At 42.2% G+C, this 25,992-nt stretch overlaps 1 protein-coding gene across 3 annotated transcripts in view; it reads right to left on the reverse strand.

Annotated features, from left to right (window-relative positions):
* ccdc142 (coiled-coil domain containing 142) overlaps nucleotides 1-25,992 on the reverse strand; it is a 158,660-nt gene extending 132,668 nt beyond the window's left edge. For all 3 annotated transcript variants that reach the window (XM_060828724.1, XM_060828716.1, XM_060828706.1), the window contains exons 1-3: nucleotides 25,861-25,992; nucleotides 21,322-21,472; nucleotides 16,709-16,779 (exon numbers count right to left, since the gene is read on the reverse strand). In XM_060828724.1, coding sequence (XP_060684707.1) covers nucleotides 16,709-16,779; nucleotides 21,322-21,418 — 168 coding nt within the window. In that variant the 5' untranslated portion in view covers nucleotides 21,419-21,472; nucleotides 25,861-25,992. The remainder of the gene's footprint in view (nucleotides 1-16,708; nucleotides 16,780-21,321; nucleotides 21,473-25,860) is intronic.

The raw sequence follows: 25,992 nt of genomic DNA on the forward strand, positions 1-25,992 counted from the left end.
GTGTGGTGCTGGAAAAGAACAGCAGGTCAGGCAGCATCTGGGGAGCAGGAAAATCATCGTTTCAGGCAAAAGCCGTTCATCAGGAATGAGGCTGGGAGCTTCGGGGTTGGAGAGATAAATGGGAGGGGATGGGGCTGAGAGTGGATGAAGATGGGGGTAAAGGTGATAGGTTGGAGGGGAGAGTGGAGCGAATAGGTGGGAAGGAAGATGGACAGATGGGATGGGTCATGAGGACGGTGCTGAGCTGAAAGGTTGGAACTAGGGTAAGGTTTTTGGTGGGGGTGGGGAGGGAAGAATGAGGAAATTGGTGAAATCCACATTGATGCCATGGAGTTGGTGGGTCCCAAGGCATAAGATGAGGTTTCTTCCTCCGGGTGTCAGGTGGTAAGGGAGTGGCGATGGAGGAGGCCCAGGACCTGTATGTCCTCGGCAGAGTGAGAGAGGGAGTTGAAGTGTTCGGCCAGTGGGCGGTGAGGTTGATTGGTTCGGGTGTACTGGAGATGTTCTCTGAAGCGTTCTGTGAATAGGTTCTTGCAACAGTTTACAGGTAAGACAGATAACAACAGATACAATTGAGTGTTTACTCAAAGAGGTGCTAAGTCACATAAAATTGGCACATCTCAGGTTCAACTCTCCTGTCTTCTCCCAATTAGTTGGTCTCAACCAGTGTTGAGGCAATAAGCAGTGTTAGCATTGGTTTCTGGCTTCCCATAGTAGACAGGGGAAAAACTACTCAAGATTCTGAATCCTAGAAGTGTGCCAACAGTGGATGTTGGGTAAATCACAGAATAGTACAGTTCAGAAGGAGGTCATTTGACCATCAAGTCTGCAAATGACTTTCAAGGAATAGTCCAGTTAGCATTATTCCCTGGCTTTTTTCCCATTCCCCATATTTTTATCCTTCAATGATTCATCCAATCCCTTTTTGAAAGCTTCCACTGAATCTGTTTGTGTCATATGATCAGGCATTTCATTCCAAATCCTAATCATTTATTGCATACAGAAGTTTATCCTTATGCTACCTGTTTTGCTAACCATTCATCTTTAACCATCTGAATATTGGTCCTTCATTTATTGAAAACAGATTTTACTGCTCCTGTGCTCAAAGGACGCATGCTAATACTCAAATATGTGTTTAAGGATAGAATTGAGCTTAGAAAAGCACATTTACCTTCCAACAGAATTTGAATATTATTGTTTTTGCCAGTTATAGAACTGAAAGGGGAGATTGTAAAATGTGTTCAATGTTGAGAAATGCTCTAAAATAATTATAAAACCGAGTTTGTTATCAGAAGTGCTGAAACAGATCTGTCTGCCCTGCTTTTCACTGTATTTAGGAACATGTGACTATAAATCATATCAGATCAGATCAAAGGCTTACAGTAACATTTTTATAAAGATCAGTTTCTATGATTTCACTTCAGGCAAGTTTAAAATTCTCCAAGATGCTCTCGAGCCACAGATAATGCCTGTCTGTTACTGGAAGCTACAGGAAAATGAAACAGATGAGTCACCTCCAATTTTCTTCCATTTCCATCCAGTTTCCTGTAAACAATAGTTTGCCTGCTGGTATGAGTGCCAGCCTTCTTCCAATACTTATCAATTAGTCACTATTCATATTTGAATCTAGCTGTTGACCATCAGAAGACTGTTTCATTCCAGGTACCTCTGCACAACAGACTCATCTGATCCTATCGTTGGTTTAGGAGCTCGTGATTATGTTTACCTAATTTATGCAATAGACAATTTGCAGCAATTTTCAGATGGTTACTGAGAAGCAACAGTTTAGCTATAATACTTTAGGCAGTTAAAGAAAGAAAGTATACAAATGGAACAACTGAGAGTAGTTCATTGATAACAATGACAAGCAGGTTGCTGGTACAGAATGTGATGTCCTAGTTAAAATCATGAAGTCTTGTATGAACTTGCCAGCCAATGTTAGGGAGGTTTGTAGAAGAAAGTAAGGACTTCAGAGCTTATGTACCAAACATCAATTCTTCTCCTCCTCCTTCTCAAATGCTGCCTGACCTGTTGGGCATTTCCAGCACCACACTCTCGACTCAGAGGTTTATAGAATGGAAACAGGCCCTTTGGCCTAACTAGTCAATGCCGTCCAGGTTTCACAATTAATCTCATTTGCCTGTGTTTATTTCATATCATTCCATACCTATTCCATTTATGTACATGCCCAAATGTTTCTTAAGTGACAAATTTGCCTCCACTGCTAACTCTGACAGCCCATTCCAAATACTCACCACCTTCTGTGTGAAGCAATTGCCTCTCTGGACCCTTTCGTATCTAGAACCAAGACCGAGGAAAATTTACAGCCCAGGAACAGGCCATTCGGACCTCCAAGCCTGAGCCGATCCAAATCAACTATCTAAACCTGTCGCCCAATTCCTAAGCTTTTGTATCCCTCTGCTCCCCACCTACTCATGCATCTGTCCACACGCATCTTAAATGAGTCTACCATGCCTGCCTCAACCATCTCTGCTGGCAACGCATTCCAAACGCCCACCATCCTCTGTGTGAAGTACTTGCTGCGTGTATCCCCCTTAAACTTTCCACCTCTCACCTTGAAAGTGTGACCTCTCGTAACTGAATCCTTCACCCTGAGAAAATACTTGTCGCTAAGAACCCTGTCTATACCCTTCATGATTTTGTAAACCTCAATCATGTCCCCCCTCAATCTCCTTTTTCCTAATAAAAATAAACCTAACCTACTCAACCTTTCTTCATAGCTAGCACCTGTGTTGCTGGTCAAAGCACAGCAGGTTAGGCAGCATCTCAGGAATAGAGAATTCGACGTTTCGAGCATAAGCCCTTCATCAGGAATAAGAGAGAGAGAGCCAAGCCGGCTGAGATAAAAGGTAGGGAGGAGGGACTAGGGGGAGGGGCGATGGTGGTGGGATAGGTGGAAGGAGGTCAAGGTGAGGGTGATCGGCCGGTGTGGGGTGGGGGCGGAGAGGTCAGGAAGAGGATTGCAGGTTAGGAGGGCGGTGCTGAGTTGAGGGAACCGACTGAGACAAGGTGGGGGGAGGGGAAATGAGGAAGCTGGAGAAATCTGAATTCATACCTTGTGGTTGGAGGGTTCCCAGGCGGAAGATGAGGCGCTCCTCCTCCAGCCGTCGTGTAGTTGTGTTCTGCCGGTGGAGGAGTCCAAGGACCTGCATGTCCTCGGTGGAGTGGGAGGGGGAGTTAAAGTGTTGAGCCACGGGGTGATTGGGTTGGTTGGTTCGGGCGGCCCAGAGGTGTTCTCTGAAGCGTTCCGCAAGTAAGCGGCCTGTCTCACCAATATAGAGGAGGCCACATCGGGTGCAGCGGATGCAATAGATGATGTGTGTGGAGGTACAGGTGAACTTGTGGCGGATATGGAAGGATCCCTTGGGGCCTTGGAGGGAAGTGAGTGTGGAGGTGTGGGCGCAAGTTTTACATTTCCTGCGGTTGCAGGGGAAGGTGCCGGGGGTGGAGGTTGGGTTGGTGGGGGGTGTGGATCTGACAAGGGAGTCACGAAGGGAGTGGTCCTTGCGGAACGCTGATAGGGGAGGGGAGGGAAATATATCCTTGGTGGTGGGGTCCGTTTGGAGGTGGCGGAAATGGCGGCGGATAATACGTTGTATGCGCAGGTTGGTGGGGTGGTAGGTGAGAACCAGTGGGGTTCTGTCTTGGTGGCGGTTGGAGGAGCGGGGCTCAAGGGCGGAGGAGCGGGAAGTGGAGGAGATGCGGTGGAGGGCATCGTCGATCACGTCTGGGGGGAATCTGCGGTCCTTGAAGAAGGAGGCACGTCTGGGGGGAATCTGCGGTCCTTGAAGAAGGACCTTCGTGACTCCCTTGTCAGATCCACACCCCCCACCAACCCAACCTCCACCCCCGGCACCTTCCCCTGCAACCGCAGGAAATGTAAAACTTGCGCCCACACCTCCACACTCACTTCCCTCCAAGGCCCCAAGGGATCCTTCCATATCCGCCACAAGTTCACCTGTACCTCCACACACATCATCTATTGCATCCGCTGCACCCGATGTGGCCTCCTCTATATTGGTGAGACAGGCCGCTTACTTGCGGAACGCTTCAGAGAACACCTCTGGGCCGCCCGAACCAACCAACCCAATCACCCCGTGGCTCAACACTTTAACTCCCCCTCCCACTCCACCGAGGACATGCAGGTCCTTGGACTCCTCCACCGGCAGAACACAACTACACGACGGCTGGAGGAGGAGCGCCTCATCTTCCGCCTGGGAACCCTCCAACCACAAGGTATGAATTCAGATTTCTCCAGCTTCCTCATTTCCCCTCCCCCCACCTTGTCTCAGTCGGTTCCCTCAACTCAGCACCGCCCTCCTAACCTGCAATCCTCTTCCTGACCTCTCCGCCCCCACCCCACTCCGGCCTATCACCCTCACCTTGACCTCCTTCCACCTATCCCACCTCCATCGCCCCTCCCCCTAGTCCCTCCTCCCTACCTTTTATCTCAGCCGGCTTGGCTCTCTCTCTCTTATTCCTGATGAAGGGCTTATGCTCGAAACGTCGAATTCTCTATTCCTGAGATGCTGCCTAACCTGCTGTGCTTTGACCAGCAACACATTTGCAGCTGTGATCTCCAGCATCTGCAGACCTCATTTTTTACTCATAGCTAGCACCTTCCATAGCAGGCAACATCCTCGTAAACCTTCTCTGCACCCTCTCCAAAGTGTCCACATCCTTTTGGTAATGTGGGCGACCAGAACTGTACACAGTATTCTAAATGCGGCCGAACCAATGTCTTGTACAATTTTAATGTGACCTGCCAGCTCTTATACTCAATACCCGTTCAATGAAGGGAAGCATACTATATGCCTTCTTGACCACTCTGTCCACCTGTGCAGCAAACTTCAGGGTACAATGACCTGCACTCTGCCCATCAACTTTTCACAAGACTCTTCTATTCATTGTATATAATTTGATCTAGAATTAGTCTTGCCTAAATGCATCATCTCACATTTGTCTGGATTGAAAACCATCTGCCACTTTTCCACCCAACTCTCCAGTCTATCTATATCCTCCTGTATTCTTTGACAGTCCCTTATGCTTTCTGCTGCTCCACCAATCTTCGTGTCATCTGCAAACTTGCTGATCATACCAACAGTGCCCTCTTCCAGATCATTTATGTATATTACAAACAACAGTGGCCCCAACACTGACCCCTGTGGAACACCTCTGATCACCTTTCTCCATTTCGAGAAACTCACTTCAACCGCCACTCTCTGTCTCCTGTTGCTCAAGCAGATCTTTATCCACCTACTCTCCATTAGTCTACCATGGGGAATCTTATCAAACACTTTACTGAAGTCCATGTCTATGACATCAACAGCCCTTCCTTCATCTATCAACTTGGTCACTTCCTCGAAGAACTTTATTAAGTTGCTAAGGCAAGATTTCCCCCGAATAAAGCCAGTTGCCTGTCACTGATAAGTCCATTCTTTTCCAAATATAAATAGATCCTATCCCTCAGTACCATCTCCAGCAACTTTCCCACCACTGACGTCAGGCTCACCAGTCTGTAGATACCCGGAATATCCCTACTATCCTTCTTGTACAGGGAGACAACATGAGCAAACCTCCAGTCCTCTAGCACCTCGCCTGTATTTAAGGATGCCACAAAGATATCTGTCAGGGCCCCAGCTATTTCCTCTCTCTCCTCTTTCAGGAACCTGGTATAGATCCCATCTGGTCCTGGGGATTTAATAACCTCTAGCAAAACCAACACATCTTCCCTACTTACGCCAACGTAATCCAGATTAATCAAACTTCTACCTCTAAACTCAACATTCATCATATTCCTCTCAGTGAATACTGATGCAAAATAATCATTCAGAATCTCACCCATTCACTCAGGTTCGACACATAGCCTTCCTTTGTTATCCTTCAGTGAACCAATCCTTTCTCTAGTTACCCGCTTGCTTCTTATACAAGAATAAAATGTTTTGGGATTCTCCTTAATTCTACATGCTAAAACTATTTCATGACCTCTTTTAGCCCGCTTGATTCCTCGTTTAAGACTTGTCCTACTCTTCCGATATTCCTCCAGGGCCCATTCTGTTCTTAGCTTCCCTTTTCCTCTTGGCTAGTCGTACAATCTCTCCTGTCATCCATGGTTCATAAATCTTGCCCTTCCTATCCTTTGCCTGCAACAGGACATGCCTATCCTGCACTATCTTTGAATGTCGCCCACATCTCAAATGCCGACTTCCCTTCAAATAGCTGTATCCAATCCTGACTAATTTTGATATAATTGGCCTTGGCCCAGTTTAGTATTCTTCCCTTTGGACCACTCTCCTCTTTAATTAGATTCCCGACAGTGTGGATTTAGGCCCTTCAGCCCAACCAGTCCACACCGACTCTCCGAAGAGCAACCCACCCAGACCCATTTCCCTCTGACTAATGTATCTAACACTATGGGTAATTTAACATGGCCAATTCACCTGACCTGCACATCTTTGAACTGTGGGAGGAAACCGGAGCACCCGGAGGAAACCCACACAGACATGGGTAGAATGTGCAAACTCCACACAGACAGTCACCCAAGCCTGGAATCAAACCTGGGACCCTGGTGCCGTGAGGCAGCAGTGCTAACCACTGAGCCACCATGCCGCCCCTAATCTACGAGTATTCTAAAACTTACAGAATTGTGGTCACTGTTCCCAAAGAAATCCCCCACCGCAACTTCTACCACTTGTCCTGGCTCGTTCCCCAGTACCAGGTCCAATATGTGTCCTTCCCTCATTGAACTATTGACATACTGCTCTAGGAAACTCTCCTGGATGCTTCTTACAAATTCTATCCCAACCAGACCTCTGACATTAAGTGTATCCCAGTCAATGTTGGGAAAATTAAAATCTCCCATCACCACTACCCTATTGCCTCTACATCTTTCCATAATCTGATTATTTATTTGTTCTTCTACTTCACGTTCATTGTTGGGAGACCTGTAATACAACCCCAACAATATAACTGCACCTTTCTTATCTCTCAGCTCCACCCACAATGTCTCACTACCCAGATCTCCATAGTGACCTCTTTTAGCACAGCCGTGATATCATCCCTGACCATCAATGTAACTCCACCCCCCCCCCACTTTTACTTCCCTTCCTGTCCTGTCTGAAACGTCTATATCCTGGAACAGTTAGTTGCCAATCATCATGCCCTTCCTTCAACCAAGTCTCTGTGATTGCAATAATGTCATACTCACAAGCACCAATCCAAGACCCGAGTTCATCTGCCGTACACACTGTACTCCTTGCATTAAAGTAGATGCATTTCAGGCCACCAGTTTTTTTGCACTCATCTGCTCCCTGCCTACTCTTCCCTTTATTAATGCTATCTTCATAATTCTTACAGTCTCCACCTCACTCCCGACTTGTTTTCTCTTCTGGTTCCCAGCTCCCTGCCACATGAGTTTAAAACCTCCCCAACAGCAGTAGCAAAAACTCCCCCAAGGACATTGTTTCCAGTCTGATTCAGATGTAGACCGTCCCTTTTGTAATAGTCCCACGTTCCCCAGAACTGGTCCCAATGTCCAACAAATCTGAACCTCTCCCTCCTACACCATCTCTCAAGCCACGTATTCATCCTGCCTATTTTTTTCATTTCTATGCTGGCTAGCACGTGGCACTGGTAGTAATCCTGAGATCACTACCATTGAGATCCTCCTGTTTAACTTCTCTCCTAGCTCCCTGAATTCTTCTTTCAGGACCTCATCTCGTTTTCTACTTATATCGTTGATGCCTATTTGCCCCAAGACAACTAGCTGTTCACCCTCCCCTTTTAGAATGCTCTGCAGCCGATCGGTAACATCCCTGACCCGAGAACCTGGGAGGCAACATACCATCCGGGAGTCCCGTTTTTGGCCACAAAACCGTCTACCTACTCCCTTCACAATAGAATCCCCTATGACTATGGCCATACGAGCCTTTTTCCTGCCCTTCTGAACAGCAGTGCCCGCCACGGTGCCATGATTCTGGCAACTGCTGCCCTCCCCTGGTGAGCAATCTCCCCCAACAGTACCCAAAACGGTATACCTGTTTTGGAGGGAGGTGACCGCAGGGGACACCTGCTTTGCCTTCATACTCTTTTTCTGTCTTTTAATCATCCATTCATTGTCTTCCTCAGCAATTCTAACCAATTCTCTCCCTTCTCACCTTAAACCTATGCCCTCTAGTTTTAGATTCCTCGACGATGGGGAAAAGTTATTAACTGTCTTCCTTATCTATTTCTCTCATGATTTGATGGTCTCTATAAATGTCACCCTTCAGTGTACTACGTTCCAAGGAAAAAGGTCCCAGCTTATCCAGCTTCTCTTTATAAGTCAAACTTTCCAGTTCCGGTAGTGTCCTAGTAAATCTTTTCTAAAGTCTCTCTGATTTAATATTAGCCTTCCTATCATGGGTCAACCAGAACTGCACGCTGTATTCAAAATGTGGCAACCTTACATCTTGCAGTCATATCTCTATGATGATATGAATTTATTTATAATATTACAAGCAGACTGAGATCAAGGCCCCACATTATTGTGGTTTTGAATAGAACACCCCAAATTTTCAAGCCCCTGGTTGGGAGAGGTGAATTACCTTCCTTTGGTGTTCACACATCAACTTGTTTGGTTGCAAAAGATTAATTTGTTATGGATTTGTGTCAAGAGTGCCTCTCCACAATAATTTTAGTCCTTCAGCGACATTCCATCTGTGCTGAAAGCTTTGTTGTTTCTCAACTGTACAGTGGGTTTTTCATAATCACAGGTGGGCTAGAGATGCATTGATATGGTGACGTTGTGCAATGGAATTGAGCATACTTGCAAAGGCTGCTTCTTCGTTGAGGAGTTCCTCAAAAGTGCTCTCTCCAAGGGGTGTTAACTGCCTCTCAGTCTTTGTGAGCGATTCTCCGTTACTGAAGACGTCAGCTCTCTTGAGGAAGATTTGACAGACACTACCCTCTGAGCCTGAGAACTCATTGTATGCCCTATTTCCAGGAGTCAGTTGTTTACGTTGTCTCAATTATGACGATCCTGTTCCTTTTACAAGGTAAGGTTGTCCTTTTTTTCAGAGAGGTTGTATACAAAACTGGCTCCAAAAAGTCTGAGGTTGGATGGAGTTTTGGGCCAATTTGTTTAAAGCTAAAAGATACTGCCTCAGGCAGAAGGCTTTCAAGTTTTTTTTTAAAAACTTGTATCATGAAAGGGGAGTGGCCAATCTAACAGCTCAGCTACTTTTTTGGTTTGGTAATGCAGCTGTGGGCATGTGAAGAAAGGCTGCTGGGCTCTCCCTCTCTTTCTCTCTGACTTCATTCCTGTAAGAACTTGTGTTTCATTTTAGCTTTTGTGCCAAGGGTTGTTTATGGGGATTGTTGCAAGTATTTTGGAACAGCATCATTAAGTTGGGATAGTTTGTTGGGTTTTTGCATAAGTTATTCGATATTCTGTTTTCTGTTCTTTATGTTTCATTCAGTAATCTCATAGATAAATTCTGTTTTGTTTAAAATTAAGTAGCCTAACCAGCTGATTCTCTCCTGTAAACTTGCTTAAAATCAATTGGCAAAGTTAGGGTCTGGGCTACCTTCTTGAAATATTTTGAGGGGTCTGGCCTGGTCCATAACAGATTGGGGGCTGTTTGCGGGATTTGTTCTGTAGCTCCAAATTGGGATTAGATTTGTTGGACTCAAAGGCAGCAAGTTGTAGGTATTAGTGTATTTCGTTCCGGGTGTTGATTTGGTTGATTTAAACAGTACTTGGATAGCAATAGCTCTTTCATTCACCAAGAATTTTCTGGGGGTGGAAGAAGTGGCCATGGGGGATTTACAAAGTTGGTTAAGGCCAAGCTGTGGGAATTAGCAAGCAAGCTGGAGTTGGAGCTCACTCTTTCCGTGAGAAAAACTGACATAATTACAGCAGTAACCCAGCCTTTACATTTGCTGGAAATGCCAGCAGAAACTTTAGAGATGGCTAAAGTTCAGTTCAAAATGAAGCAGCTTGAGTTAGAGGCAAAAGACAAGAAAAGGGCAACAGGAATGAAACAGTTTGAATTACTATTAAAATCAGAAGAGAGAGAAAAAGAGAGAGAGAGAGTTTGAACTTCAGAAATTAGCACTTAGACAGGAAAGTCAGCTTGAAAAGATGGAGATGAAGGTTGAAGATAAGCTTAGTTAGGAAGAGAGTGAGGATGAGCAAACCCATGGTAGCCAAAGGGCTGGTGAGAAACTGTTTAAATTTATACAAGTTTTGCCTAAATTTCAAGAGAAGGACGTAGAAGCCTTTTTCATCTCATTTGAAAAAGTGGCTAAACAAATGTGGTGGCCAGAGACCATGTGGGTTTTGTTGATCCAAACAAAACTTGTAGGTGGGGCTAGTGAGGTATTTGCATCACTATCAGAGGAGATATCTGGGGCATATGAGGAGGTGAAGAAAGCCACCTTAAGTGTGTATGACTTTGTGCCAGAAGCTGACAATGTTCCAGGAATCTAAGGAGGGACACTGGTCAAATCTCCACTGTGTGAATTGTGCCAGGTGTGTCATACATGTCAGGTAATTGTAAAACCACAGGTGGTAATAAAACCTGCTCTTTTAATACCTACTCCGGTATTTGAGGAACCTTTTAAAGAGTCTTAACTGATTGCCACTTTTTGATTGAGGTATGGGATCTGTGCAATCAGTATTTGTTCGCAATAATGGATGAATTGACTAGATTTCTATCGGCTGTTCCATTACACAATATTACATCTAAAATGGATTGTAGAGGAATTACTCACATTTTTCACTACATATGGATTACCAATAGAGATACAGAGATACAATCAGATCAAGGGTCAAACTTCACATCAAAATTATTCAAGGAAGTTATGGACAGCAGAGGAATAAAACAATTCAAATCTACTGTGTACCATCAGAATCACAGGGAACGTTAGGAAGGTGGCATCAAACACTAAAGACCATGTTGAGGGTTTATAGTTGAGACTCTCCAGATGACTGGGATAAGGAATTCAGATTGTGCTTTTTTATGATCAGAGATGCACTAAATGAATTGACCAAATTCAGTCCATTTGAATTAGTTTTTGGATACAAAGTGAGAGGACTATTAAAAATGATTAAGGAGACATTAATAAGTCAGAATTCAGACTGTGTCAAATTTTTGGAAATGATGAAATAGAACTGGGGAATTGGCTAGACAGCATTTAAAAGTATCGCAACATTCAATGCAACAGGAAGCAGACAAGGAATCAAACATTTGCTATTTTACTATTGGGGATAGGGTATTAGTGTTACTTCCAGTGATAGGTGACCCTTTAAAAGCAAGGTTTAGGGGACCATATCAAATTGAAAGGAAATTGAGTGAGGTGAATTACTTGATAGGGACTCCAGACAGAAAGAAATCTCAGTGTGTCATGTGAATATGCTCAAAAGGTATTTTGATAGGGAAGGAAAGTAAGAGGAGAATATGTCACTGATTACAAGTTCAGAGGATTCTGAATTGGACATTAAAGTTGAAATTGGACGATAAGCAAGTTGTCAAAAACTTGGATAAATTGAGTTATCTTCCCAAGGAAAATTGTACTGACCTGAAAGAGTTATTACTACGACATGGAGAGTTTCACATGCCATCGACAAAAAGAGCAGTACTCCGGTTCCTGGGATTGAGTGGATTTTATTGAAAATTTGTACTAAATTTTAGCGATGTGGCTGCTCCAGTCACTAAATTGCTAAAGAAAGGCACGGAGTTTCAGTGGACAGTGGACCGTCACTGGTGTTTGACAGCATGAAAGCTGTGTGAACCACTGCATCTAATTACGCAAAACCATTTGAGTGGCTATTGATGCAAGTGATATGGGTGTTGTTGATGTGCTCTTGCCAGAAGATGATGAGAAGATAGAAAGACCTATTGGGTATTTCTCCAGGAAATTGAACATTCATCACCAAAAGTATTCGATGGTTGAGAAAGAGACTTTGAGCTTGGTGTAGGCATTACAAAACTTCAGTGTTGATTTTACCAGTAACGCATTTGAGATAATCATATATACTGATCATAACCTACTGAAGTTGGTGGAGAAAATTTAAAGGTCAAAAATGCAAGACTGTTTAGATGGTGATTGTTGCTACAGCCATTCAATTTGAAAATTGTGCATGTGGCCGAATGAGAAACCGTGATGGCCGACACACTGTCAAGACTCAAATGAGTAACGGAGGTGTTCGGTGGAGGTACCACAGTCTGAAACTGAATGTAGTTGTGCAAGTTTATAGTCAGTGCAATGTATATGGGTGTTTTAGAGCACTAACCAATTTTTTTTACAGGTATTTAAAAATGAAGCCATCTTTGGATCCATTACATACCACCACCAAAACTAACATCATTTACAAGATACCATGCAAGAACTGTAAAAAACACTACATTGGACAAACTGCATGGGTTTCCTCCAGGTGTTCCGGTTTCCTCCCACAGTCCAAAGATGTGCAGGGCAGGTGAACTGGCCATGCTAAATTGCCCATAGTGTTAGGTGTATTAGTCAGAGGGGAAATGGGTCTGGGCGAGTTGCTCTACAGATTCTACTTTGACAGGGGCAACACACACATCCGAGGACAAGCGAAACAAAGACATGCATGAAAATTCTTAGAGGCGTCGCATTCTAACCAGAACTCCATTAATACATATTGATTTATATCCTATCTACCTTTCTTTGAAAAAAACCAGAAATGACCCACCTTAAGAAACTAAGACCTATAAATAAAGAGACATATCACCAGTGCTTCACTGGAGAGACTCACCGATGATGTTACCTAGTATGGTGACAAAACATCTGAAAACAAACCTTCAAGCTCAGTGAGCAAACCTAAAGAGTTATCATTAACATGAGCTACAAATCTTCTCAAAATTCACTAATGGTTCATTTCTTTAAGGGGGAAGGTATGACAAACCTGTTCCTTTAACAAGGTGGAGTTGTCCTTGGTTTGTGTTCAGAGAGATTGTAAACGACAGATTCCGATAAATCTGAGGTTGGATGGATTTTCTGGCCAATTTGTTTAAAGCTAAAAGATACTGCCTCAGGCAGAAAGCTTTCAAGTTTTAAAAAACACTTGCATAATGAATAGGGGGAGTGGCCAATTTAACAGCTCAGCTATTTTTTTGGTTTGGTCATGCAGCTGTGGGCGTGTGAAGAAAGGCTGCTCGGCTCTCCCTCTCTCTGACTTCATTCGTGTAAGAACTTGTGTTTCATTTTAGCTTTTGTGCCAAGGGTGTTTATGGGGATTGTTGCAAGTACTTTGGAACAGCATCATTAAGGGGAGATTTGTTGGGTTTTCGGATTGGATAAGTTTTTCTGTATTCTGTTTTCTGTTCTTTGTGTTTCATTCAGTAATCTCATAGATAAATTCTGTTTTGTTTAAAATTAAGTCGTCTCACCAGCTGATTCTCTCCTGGAATATCCACTGTACACTTGCTATAAATCAAATAGCAAAGTTACGGCCTGGGCTACCTTCTTGAAATGTTTTGAGGGGTCTGGCCTGGTCCATAACACAATCAAGAGACTTATCCCTATTGGCCAAGGACCAGTGGACATCTACTCACAGTGTTGGATGATCATTGTCCTCCTTGCCCACTTTCATTTGAAAGTTAATTTTCATTCAAGAATAAAAAGGTATTTTCAAAAATACTGCAATCAAGTCTATTGTCTATACTCATAGAAAACAAGTAATTACTGTAACACTATTAAAAGACATCTCTTGCAACACAGGAAACAGTGATTATAGAATACTAAGAGAACACAATTTTAAAAGGGACCACAATTACTAACACTATCCTCATTCAATATCCAAAAACATGTTTCTAGCAGATATTGTTGGATACTTTGCAGTGCTGGAATCTTGTCCACTTTCCTGCCTTGGTACAAAAACATGTAAGCAACTGCAGCATCTCTACTCCCTCCCCAACAGCAACTAAACACAAACCATTGGTCGAACCGCTGCTGCATTGGTAAGATACTCATTGCATTTCTGAACATGCCAACTGATTGTTCATCTCCCATCTTTTGCTCAACATGTCCCCTCTACAATTGTTGAGATCAGGAACTCAGCAGATGTGGAAACATCAGTTGTGACCCCATGTATTTGACAAAGTAGTAAATCAGTACATCAGTATTGAATAACTAGCTCACTACTTAATTCAATTTCATGCAATTCAGCAAATCCAAAATGAGGGAAAATAAATGAAAATCTACAGAAGGTCATTACACAATATCTGAAACCAACATGAACGTGTGTGTGTGTGTATATATATATATATATATATATATATATATCTCACACCACCAATACATTTTATATGATACATCTACAGCAAACACTTTTAGAATTAGAGGGGGTAAATTCAGAACAGAAATGCGGAGACATTTCTTCAGCCAGAGAGTGGTGGGCCTGTGGAATTCATTGCCACAGGGTGCAGTGGAGGCTGGGACGCTAAATGTCTTCAAGGCAGAGATTGATAGATTCTTGTTGTCTCGAGGAATTAAGGGCTACACGGAGAATGCTGGTAAGTGGAGGTGAAATGCCCATCAGCCATGATTGAATGGCGGAGTGGACTCGATGGGCCGAATGGCCTTACTTCCACTCCTATGTCTTATGGTCTTATAGAGATATAAATAGAATATACTGTTGCTTGTAGTGAATGAGAGGAATAGGGGCAAGTAGTCAAAAAGGACTAGTTCATTAAAAAGTGATAGAAATGAAACTTGGCAACACTTCAATAGGAAGGGAAAACTTATCCAAATACAAACTATGTTTGATATACACAAACACAATATGTATGCTGTTGTTCTTTTCAACTTTCAAGCCACTGATCCAAAAGCTTACTTTGCATATCGTGACAGCCAGTTCAAGAGGAACAACCTGTATTTGTCGAAAGAAAATCCTAAAATGTTAGAGTCATAGAGATGCACAGCATCTCGTCTAACCCGACCAGATAGCCCAACCCAATCTAGTCCCATTTGCCAGCATTGGTCCAGATCCCTCTGAACCCCTCCCATTCAGATACCCATCCAGATACCTTTTACATATTGTAATTGTACCAGCCTCCCCCACTTCCTGTGGCAGCTCATTCCATATGCACATTACCCTTTGCATGAAAAAGTTGCTCCTTAAGACACTTTCAAATTTTTACCCTCTCACTTTAAACCAATGCTGTCTAGTTCTGAACTCCCCCACCCCAGGGAAAAGACTTTGTCTATTTATCCTATCCATGCCACTCATGATTTTATAAACTTCTATCAGGTCACCCCTCAGCCTCCAACACCTCGTAATTTTTTTCTGAACCCTTTCAAAAATGATCTAGCCAATGTCCTGTACAGCCGTAATATGACCTCCCAACTCCTATACTCAGTCCTCTGACCAATAAAGGAAAGCATACCATTAGACTATTGAAAAAAACTTAAAAGGCAACAAGATGATATTGAGGCAGGTTGCCAAAAGATTTGTCAAAGAGTTAGGTTTTGAGAAATAACTTGAAGACAGGCAGATTTTAGTGGGAATTGCAGAGCATGGGGCCTAGGCAACTGTAGGAATGGCTATCAACAGCAAAACAGAAAAACAAAATCAGTTGTGCGTGAATCAAAGAGCATTGGATGAATACATACTCTCAGAGGGCTGTAGAACGATTAGAGATAACAGAGAAAGACGATGGAAGCACTTGAGAGAGGATTATCTAACATTTGTGGAATATGAAAGATAGGAGGCTGAGCTGGACATTGAAACACTCATGTTAACAGTGGATGAGTTAAGGAGCACAGACATATGCAGTGTTGCAGAGACCAAAGTATGTGGTTTTGATGATTCATAGAAGATCACCTGAGGTTTAAATTTATCCTTACACAACAGCCAGGGAGAGGGACAGAGTCATGATTAGGGATTAGGGAATGGGGTACGGTGGTATCTGAAGACAATGGTTTTGTTCTTCTTAACGTTTATCCAAGTAAGTTTGCGAGACATCCTTAGACAGCACCTAGCATATCCACAATTATTTCCATCTAGACGGACAAGGACAGCAGATACTGTCCTTGTATTTGACAGCAGATACAAGGACAACACCACCACCTCCAAGCCACTCACTATCTGAGCTTGGACATATATCGCTACTTTTTCAGTTGCTGAGTCCAAATCCTGGAATCCTGGAATTCCCTACCTCACGGCTTTGTCTACTTACAGCAAATGGGCTGCAGCAGTTCAAAGAAGTAGCACACTACCATCTTCTTGAGGGCAATTGGGAGTGGGGCAAAAAAAATGCTGGTAAGTCAGCAATTCCCATGTCCCACGAGTGAATAAAAACATTCTCAGTATTGAATGCTGGACAAATAGTAATACAAATCAGAAGCAATGAAGAGATCAGTTGAGGTGCTGATACAAATCTGATTGTAAACAAGATTCATCTGGAACCTGAAATTGCACTTTTCAGTTTATTTTTCCAATGGCAGCATTTAGATTAGAAACAAGGTCCTTGATAGGTCACTGACACAATACAAAAAAACAAATGGAGACTACAAGAGAAAGGAAGAACAAAAATACGAAATAACTGAAGAGTTTTGAGATAAATGTTCTAAGACTTTGTCACACTGATGATAGAAAATCTCCAAAACTTATTCTTACATGAAACAGTGACAGACAGTGTTCACCTTCAACACATGGTGAAAATAATTAAATTCTTACAAAGCTCACTCCATCTTCAGCTGAGGAAGTCACTGCCAATTCATGAGTCTTTGGAAATGATTCTTCCTTACCTAAGGAAAAGGAAATTTAAAATTCTCTTTAATAGTTCTGTTTCATTAAATACCAGACTACAAATACCCATTCTGCTGAATAAGAATGAAAGAAAGAATTTAAATTCTAAGTAGGCCATCACTTTTTACTACCAACCAACTGTCTATGCTGGATATCTAAAACAAACAAAAACAGAATTTGCTGGAAAAACTCAACAGGTCCAACAGCATCTACACAGAGAAAAATGCCAATGCTTTGAGTCCAGTGGCCCTTTTTCAGAACTGAACCATTCTGAAGAAGGGTCACTGGACTTGAAGCATGGACTCTGTTTTCTTTCTGCAGACGCTGCTCGACCTGCTGAGTTTCTCCTGCAATTTCTGCTTTTCTTTATGTAAGTTCCTTTTGAAATGGAGTCACTGCTAGAGTGTAAAGGAACTTAATGTTGCGTAAAGATCTGAGAGACAAATTATCATGACATTATTTTATAATTATTTGTTGAGGGAAAAATATCACACAGGACACCAGGAAGAACACTCTTGTTCTTGAAATACCAGTGTGCAATCTGTCATAGGGTAGAATTAGAGTTTGTGTTTAACATCTCATCTAAAAGATGGTTGGTTCAGGACTGCCATTCTCTGCTACGCATCAAATTGTCATCCTAGATTATATGCTCAAGACTATAGAGTAGGATTCAATTTATAGTCTTCTGACTAATAAGTAACAGTGTGCCAAAGCTGATATCTAGCAGGAAAGCAAGAAGGACCAACATCCTTGCAGATGGGTTTCCTTGTTAGAAGGAATTTCAACGAGTTCAGTAAGAGGTGGGAGACACAGATTGTTAGTACAATAATGATACAGCATCAAAAAGAACAAAATCAGAAATGCTGAAAAAACTCAGTAGGTTAGGCTGTGGAGAAAAAGCAGAGCTACTGTTTCAGATCCAGTGATTCTACTGCAGAACAGTTCAGATGCTATTAAAATAAGGCAGGATTAGCTAACGTCAGTGAGCTAATTAGAATAGCAGAGTCTTTCAAGATGGAATTGGCAACAGTGCAGGAACAAAGGTGGTCCCTTTAGGGTGAAATGTCAAATCACCAAAGTCAGAGAACCTGGAATGTCTAGGAGTATTTACAAGGATGTAGCCAGGATTGGGAGTTGTGAACTTTGGGGAGAGGCCGATTAGGCTGGTGCTATTTTCCCTGGAGCGTTGGTGACTGAGGAGTGACCTTACAGAGGCTCATGAAATTTACAGCACCATGGATAAGGTGAATAGCCAAGGTCTTTTTTCCAGGCTAGGGGAGTCCAAAGTTAGACAGCATAGGTTTAAGATGAGAGGGGAATGATTTAAAAGGCACCTATGGGGCAACTTTTTCAGCAGAGGATGGCATGCATATGGAATGAGCTGTCAGAGGAATAGTAAAGGTGGGTACTGTTACAACATTTAAACGGCACCTGGATGAGTACATGAATAGGAAGAGCTTAAAGAGATATCAGCTAAAAGCTGACAAATGGGACTAGATTAATTTAGGATATGTGGTCAGCATGGAGAGTTGGACCAAAGGGTCTGTTTCTGTGCTGTACATCCATATGACTGGATAGGCTTTTAACAGGTACAATGAGAGAAAATCAATGGAATTCCTTGTGGAGTATAGAAAGTGCAAAGAGTAACGTAAGAAAACAATTAGTTCAGCAAAAAGGGAGCAAACAAAAAAACACTGGCGGATAAGATTATGAAGCTCCCAAGATATTTCATAAAAGCATCAATCAAAAGAAGATAACCAAGAAAAGAGTGTTGCCCCATTAGGGACCAAGGGGACCACCTTTGAGTGGGGCCGGAGGACTCTGGTCAGATATTGAACAAGTACTTCGTATCTGTCTTCACTCTGGAGGAAGAAGATGTAGGTACAGAATTCAAGCAGAGGGACTGTGAGGTTCTTCAGCAAATCGAAATAGAGAGTGAAGATGTCTTGGGGATTTTGGCATGCTTAAAAGTAGACAAGTCCCAAAGTCCAGAGTGGTTGTATCCCAGCCTGCTGTGGGAGGTGGAGGTGGAAAAGAAAATTATAGGAGCTCTGACTCAAATTATTATTTCTTGTCTGGTTACGGGGGGTATCTGAGAACTGGAGGACAGCTAATGTAGCTCTACTTTTTGAGAAGGGCAGTAGAGATAAAATAGGGAGTTACAATGAATCACACATTAGTGGTAGGGAAATTATTGGAGAAAATTCTGAAGAAGAAAATTAATCTCCACTTGGCTTTGTCAGAGGGATGCCACACCTACAAAACCTGATTGACGTTTTCAAGGAGGTGACCATGTGTATAGATGACAGTAGCACTGTTGACATATGGATTTCAGTAAAGACTTAGTGATAAGAGTGAGAGGAGAAAGTGAGGACTGCAGCTGCTAGAGATCAGAGCTGAAAATGTGTTGCTGGAAAAGCGCAGCAGGTCAGGCAGCATCCAAGGAACAGGAGAGTCGCATTTCTGACATAAGCCTGAAGAAGGGCTTATGCCCGAAATGTCGATTCTCCTATTCGTTGGATGCTGCCTGACCTGCTGCGCTTTTCCAGCAACACATAAGAGTCAGAGGCCAGAGGTAAAAAGCTGACGGTATCACTGGAGGCCAGTGTCCAGTGACTTACCTGGAGGATCAGTGCAGGATCCCTTTTTGTCTGATAAGTAAGATTTGTGGATGCCAGACAGGCAGATCTGTGGCAGATGGAATTTAACATTGATAATTGTAAGACAATCAGTTTGGAGGATGTAACAAGACAAATGGGTACTCGATGAATGACAGAACACCAGGAAGTTCAGATGAACGGAGGGATCTTGGGGTGTTTGCCCAAGGTACCAGATTGTAAAAGGACAGATTAATAGAAAAATTACGAAGGGATATGGGACATTTGCCTTTATCAGTCCTAGCATTACAAGATCATGAAGGTTATGTTTGAGCTGCATGGGACTTTGATTAGGCCACAAATGGAGTATTATTCTGTCCATTGAACTGTAAGAAAGATGTGATTGCACTGGTGGGTTTGAGATTCACCAGGATGTTTGTCTGGATAGACTGCTTTAGCTATGTAGAGAGGCCAGATTTCTTTGGAGCAGAGAAGGCTGAGATGGGACTTAATTGAAGTGTGTAAGGTTGAGGAGCATAGACAGTGTGAATAGGACGTAGCTGTTGCCCTTAGCTGAAGGGTCAATAACAAGGGGACATCATTTACAAGGTGAAAGGCAGGACATTTGAGGACTTTTTTCACTCAGAAGTTGGTGGGAACCTGGACTGCACTGCCTGAAAGGATTATGGAAGTGGGAAATCTCACAACCTTTGAAAGGTTCTTCAATGGGCACTTGAAGTGGCATAAAATTCACAGTCATGGGCCAAGTGCTGGAAAGCAGGACCAATGTACATTTCGAGTAGATTTTAGATTGTCAGAAATGAGGTGCCACCTTCAAAAGGAAAAGGAGATAGTGATAAAGCAGAAAATTAGTGCCCAGGATGCATAAATTAGCACTGGTCACTGGTAAACTGCTAGAGTCTGTAAGCAATGGACAAATTACTAGGAGGAATGATTGTTGACTGAGGTCACACAGCTAGTTACATGGATTAGTAAAGGCAGCCTGATGAAGTTATGAACTCAGAAGACTGAAGGATGGCCAAGTTAAGGAACAAGATTCTTCTACTTGGTTAGATTATGTGAAACATTATGGGAACAAGAACCATAATATCAAAGATGAAAAATCGAGAGGCTGAGGTGAATTCCCTGAGGAATCAGTTTTGAATGCCTCCATGCCAGTTAGTGGAATTCAATTTATTGAATGAAAAAGAAAAAGCTGGAGTGTAAAACAGGAGTAATGTTGTTATTATTTGTCACTGATTAATAAAATACTTTTTTTCTAAAATGATCAATGTCCTTTTGGGAAAGAAATACCACCTTTACGTGGTTTGGCACTCCAGACCAACAGCAGTTTAGTTGACTCTTAACTACTCTCTGAAATGGCCTAGTCTATTTCTGAGTTTAAGGACAATTAAGGGTTGGCATCAAATGCTAACTTTTGCCAACAAAGTCCAGATCAGTTGAAAGAATAAACAACACAAAGCCTCTCCTTCCTTTGTTTAAGATGACATGTTCTGCTTGACATAATTCAACATTCTCTGGTACTAGACGTATGTGTTAAAGCCTTTCTCAGCAACCTTGAAATTTTAGAGAATTTTTTTTGCTTTACTAATGAGAAGCGAGCAGAGTACTTGAGTTGGAATCCACACAAGAATACTATATTATTTCTATCTTGGTATACTTCTCGTGAAATTTTAGAGATGGAAAGCAATGACTAAGTGAGGAAGCTATATTATACTGAGAATAGATACCACACAAATTTGAATAAGTCTTGGAAACAAAAATGATTTTAGTATAAACGTGAGCTCTTTTAAAGGGTCAGGGTCACTTAAAATAAAATGGTGCACTCACATTTGTTTATTTTTGGAAATTTCTGAATTGCTGTTTATTTGAGCAAAGGACCTGAATTGAGTCAACAAGGTAGAAAATATTGTGGCTCCTTACTCGATTTGGAGAAACTTTCAGTTTCTGCTGGAGAAACCCTTTTTTGTCCCATCAAAGGGCCCAAGGGAAGCAGAAAACCTCCAGATGCCTGTGACATTCTCTCAACTGTGAAAGCACAAGAGTTCAACCATGAATGTGCTTTATCAGTTTCCTGAAAATGCAAAATGAAATGAAATAAAATAGAAGAAATTTCAACATTACAAGTAAAATAACAACTTCATCATATACACTGCCCTTAAAGTCCATAATTAAAGAAATTAGAAATAAATGGCCCCTCAAGCCTGTTCCACCATTCAGGCTGACTCAACTCTCATGCCCACTTTCCTCCAATTGCCTCTATCCCTCGATTCTCCTACAGACCAAGGATCTATCTATCACAGCCTAAAAGCTCTGCTCCCATAGTTCTCTGTGGCAAAAATTTCCAAAGACCCACAACTCTCAGAGAAGAAATTCTACCTCATCTCCACCTCAAATTGGCATATCTTTATTCTGAGACTATGCCGTCCATTCTGAGGCTCTGCCATGACGGGAAACATCCTCTCAGCAATTACCCTGTCAAGCTTCCGTAATAATCCTATATGTTTCAATGAGATCACCTTTTATTCTTCTAAATTCAAAAGAGTACAGTTCCAATCCGTTAAACCTTTGCTCATAAGACGATCCCTCCAGGGATCATCCTATTGAACCTTCCCTGCACTGCCTCCAATTAAATAATATCTCTACTTAAATAAGGGGGCCAAACTGCTCTCAATATTCCAGATGTGGGTCCAACAAACACCTCAGAATAAAACTTCCCTATTCTTGTATTCCAACCATCGTGAAATAAGGACCAACATTCCATTCGCCTTCCTGGTTAGCTACTGCCCCTGTATGCTAGCTTTCCAAACCAGTTTCATGCACAAGCACCCCCAATCCTAGGTGTTGCAGCTTTCTGCATTGTTTCCCTATTTAAAAAATACTTTTTTTGTTCTCCTTTCCAAAACGAACAACTTCATACTTTCCCACATGGTACACTATTTGCCAACTTAACATACCTATGTCTCTCTAAACCATTTGTATCCTTCTTGCAACTTGCCTTTCCATCTATTTTTGTGTCATCTGCAAATCTGGTTATAGTACATTCATTTCTTTCCTTGAATTCATTAATCTACATTGTAAGCAGTTGCAGACTCACGGATCTCTGTGGAACCCCACTGGTTACAAGTTGCCAATGAAAAAGAACTCCTTATCCACACTTGCTGTTTTCTGCCCATTAATCAATTGTTTATCCATTCCAATATACTACCTCCAACACCATGATTTCTTAGGAGATAGTGTGGACTGCAGTTGCTGGAGATCAGAGCTGAAAAGTGTGTTGCTGGAAAAGCACAGCAGGTCAGGCAGCATCAAAGAAGCAGGAGAATCGACGTTTCGGGCATAAGCCCAAAGAAGGGCTTATGCCCAAAACGTCAATTCTCCTGCTCCTTTGATGCTGCCTGACCTGCTGCGCTTTTCCGGCAACACAGTTTTCAACCATGATTTCTTAACCTAAGAATTATCCTTTGTAAGTTACCTTGTTGAATGTCTTCTGGAAGTCTAAATATAACATAGCTACTGTAAAATATTCCAAGAGTTTTAAGAATACTGAAACTTAATTCACATCATCACTAATTCACCATGCATGACAAGACAAAAAGAAATTTATGTTAATATAATCCTTGCTTCAACTGGGAAAACAACATTCTGTGGTATTTGATCAGAAGACAAATAGCACCTGACTCAAAGCATCAAACAGCAACTTAAAGGACATCAGCTGCACTTCGTAGATTGCATATAATTTTGCAGATTGCATATAATTTTGCAGATATATAGTAATGTTTTCATTATTAAACCTCTTCTATCAAGAAAGTACAATAAATGGAAATCAGCAACTTATTAATAACAAGTACGAAGTAAAATAGAGAGGTGATGGGCAATAATGAGGAAAAAGATCACTATTTCATTGTGAGATATTAAACCAAGGCCCTATCTGCCCTTTCAAGTAAATGTAAGATATCCCATGGCACTACTCAATAACTCACATTTGTACAGAGAGCTCAACATACTAGAACATTACAAAGAAAATTCAAAGGAAAGCAGGAGTCATTTAAAAATTGGATATTGCTGAAAATAAGAGACAACTTGTCAAAGCTATTTATCTTATACTCATCAAGTAGAGATGCAAAAATTTGAAATATTAAAAGGAAGTAACAATATTTACAACATGAGAAAAGGATGTTGCCTGGTTCCCAATTCAGCTCTGTTTTGAGATGGTGCTAGGGAGAATGCACTAGGGATCAATACCCTAAAGTGGTTGTTAGTGCATTTCTTAGCTCACTTTGGCTTGTCTTGTGGTGCACCGAGCACAAGCTGCATATTCAGAAATATCAGAATGGAGGAAGCCATTCACCATTGCGCCTAATCTGCCATTCTATTATGTCAGAGTTAATTATCTATTTCAAATCACTTTCTATGCCATCTCTACGGCGCTTGATGAAATTAGTTTCCTGAAAACTTTGATTTATGCCTTCAACATGTAAAGGATTGAGCTAGCATAGCCCTCTGGGGAAGACTATTCCAAAGATTCTCCATTCTGAGTGGAAAAACTCCGCTTCTTGTCAATCTTAAAGGCCTATCCCTTACTCTGAGATAATTCCCCCGGTTCTAGACTCACAAATCAGGTCAAACATTGAACTACTTCCACCCTTACATGCTCTGTAAGAATTTTATAGCTTTTAATGAGGCCACTTCTCATTCTTCAAATTCTAGAGAATGCAGGCTCAATTTCTCAACCTCTACTTCTAAGACAATCCCACCATCTCTCAGGTTAATCTAGTGAATCTCTGTTGCGAGAAAGAGCATACAATGTGGAAAAATGTGAGGTTATATGTTTTGATAGGAAGAATAGAGGTGTGTATTATTTTGTAAATGGGAAAAGGCTTTTGGAAATCTTATCTACAAAGGGATTTAGGAGTTTTATTTCAGGATTCTCTTAGGACTCACATAGGTTCAGTTAGCATACATTTCAAGGCTGCGAGAATACAAGAGTAGAGCTGAAGAAGTGACAAGATTCCAAACTGTAGACTAGTTAGCAAAGTCAGATCACAAGCTATCCATTTGGATACAAAATTGGCTTGAAGGTAGGAGGTAGAGGATGGTGGTGCAGGGTTGTTTTTCAGGCTGGAGGCCAGTGACCAGTGGTGTGCCACAAGGATCAGAGCTGGGTCCACTGCTTTTCATCATTTAAATGATTTGGATGTGAATGTAGGAGGAATGGTTAGTAAGTTTCCAGATAACACCAAAATTGGCGGTGTAGTGGACAGCTAAGACGGTTATCTCAGAGTACAACAGGACCTTGATCAGATAGGCTGATGGACTGAGGAGTGGTAGAAAGAGTTTAATTTTGGTAAGTGTGAGGTGCTGCATTTTGGTAAGGCAAATCAGGCCAGGAATCATACACTTGATGGCAGGGTCCTGGGGAGTATCGCCAACAGTGAGACCTGGGGTTCAAGTTCATAGTTCCTCGAAGGTGGAGTTGCAGGTTGACAGGATAGTGAAGCAGGGGTTTGGTGCTTGCCTTCATTGGTCAGTGCCCTGAGTATAGGAGTTGGGATGTCATGTTGCGACTGTACAAGTCATTGGTTAGGCCACTTTTGGAATACTGTGTTCAATTCTTGCCAACTTGCTATAGGAGGATGTTTTTAAACTAGGAAGGGTGCAGAAAAGATTTACAAGGATATTGGTGGGGCTGGAGAATTTGAGCTATAAAGAGAGGCTGAATAGGCTGGGGCTATTTTCTCTGGTGCTTCAGAGACTGAGGGGTGGCTTTATAGAGGTTTATAAAATCATGAGAGGCATGGATCGGGTGAATAGCCGAGGTCTTTTTCCCCAGAATAGGAGAATCCAAAAATAGAGGACATAGGTTTAATGTGAGATTTAATAAAGATTTAAAAAGGCCTAAAGAACATTTTTTTCCCCACAGAGGATGGTTCATGTCTAGAGGCCAAGTCACTGGACGTATTTAAGACAGAGCTAGATAGGTTCTTGATTGGTAATGGAATCAAGGTTACAGGGAGAAGGTAGGAAAATGGGGTTGAGAAACATAGCAGCCAATATCAAATAGTGGCTGAATGGGCTAAACCTATTCTTATATCTTATTACCTTCCTTAGATATGGAGTCTAAAACTATACACAATACAATTATGTTTAGTGAAATAAATTACTTTGCCCTGGATGGTATCGAGATTCTCGAGTGTGGTTGAAGTTGCAACCATCCAGGTAAGTGGAGAGTATTCTATCACAGACATGACTTACGCCTTGTCCACTGTAGACATTTAAGAGATAATTATTCACCACAGAATTTCCAACATCTGAATTGCTCCCTAAACACAGTCCCTACTCTCAAATTTATACCACCCTCCCCCCCGCCATAAACCCCAATACTTCCCAACCAAACCGTTCCTATTTACATCACATGATTTGCCAGAGCAACGGCCAAGACCGACAGCAAACATCGCTCACCTGTGGATCAAAACAAGAGGCCGCGACCCCGATCCTGCTGCTGGCCCGATGGGCCGCCGATCCGCCATGTGTTGTAATCGGACAGTCGGACGGTCTGTGCGGTTACCTATCTGTGAACCTCCTCAATGCCCC

The sequence above is a fragment of the Hemiscyllium ocellatum genome, chromosome 1 (assembly GCF_020745735.1).
Source record: "Hemiscyllium ocellatum isolate sHemOce1 chromosome 1, sHemOce1.pat.X.cur, whole genome shotgun sequence".
Lineage (NCBI taxonomy): Eukaryota > Metazoa > Chordata > Chondrichthyes > Orectolobiformes > Hemiscylliidae > Hemiscyllium > Hemiscyllium ocellatum.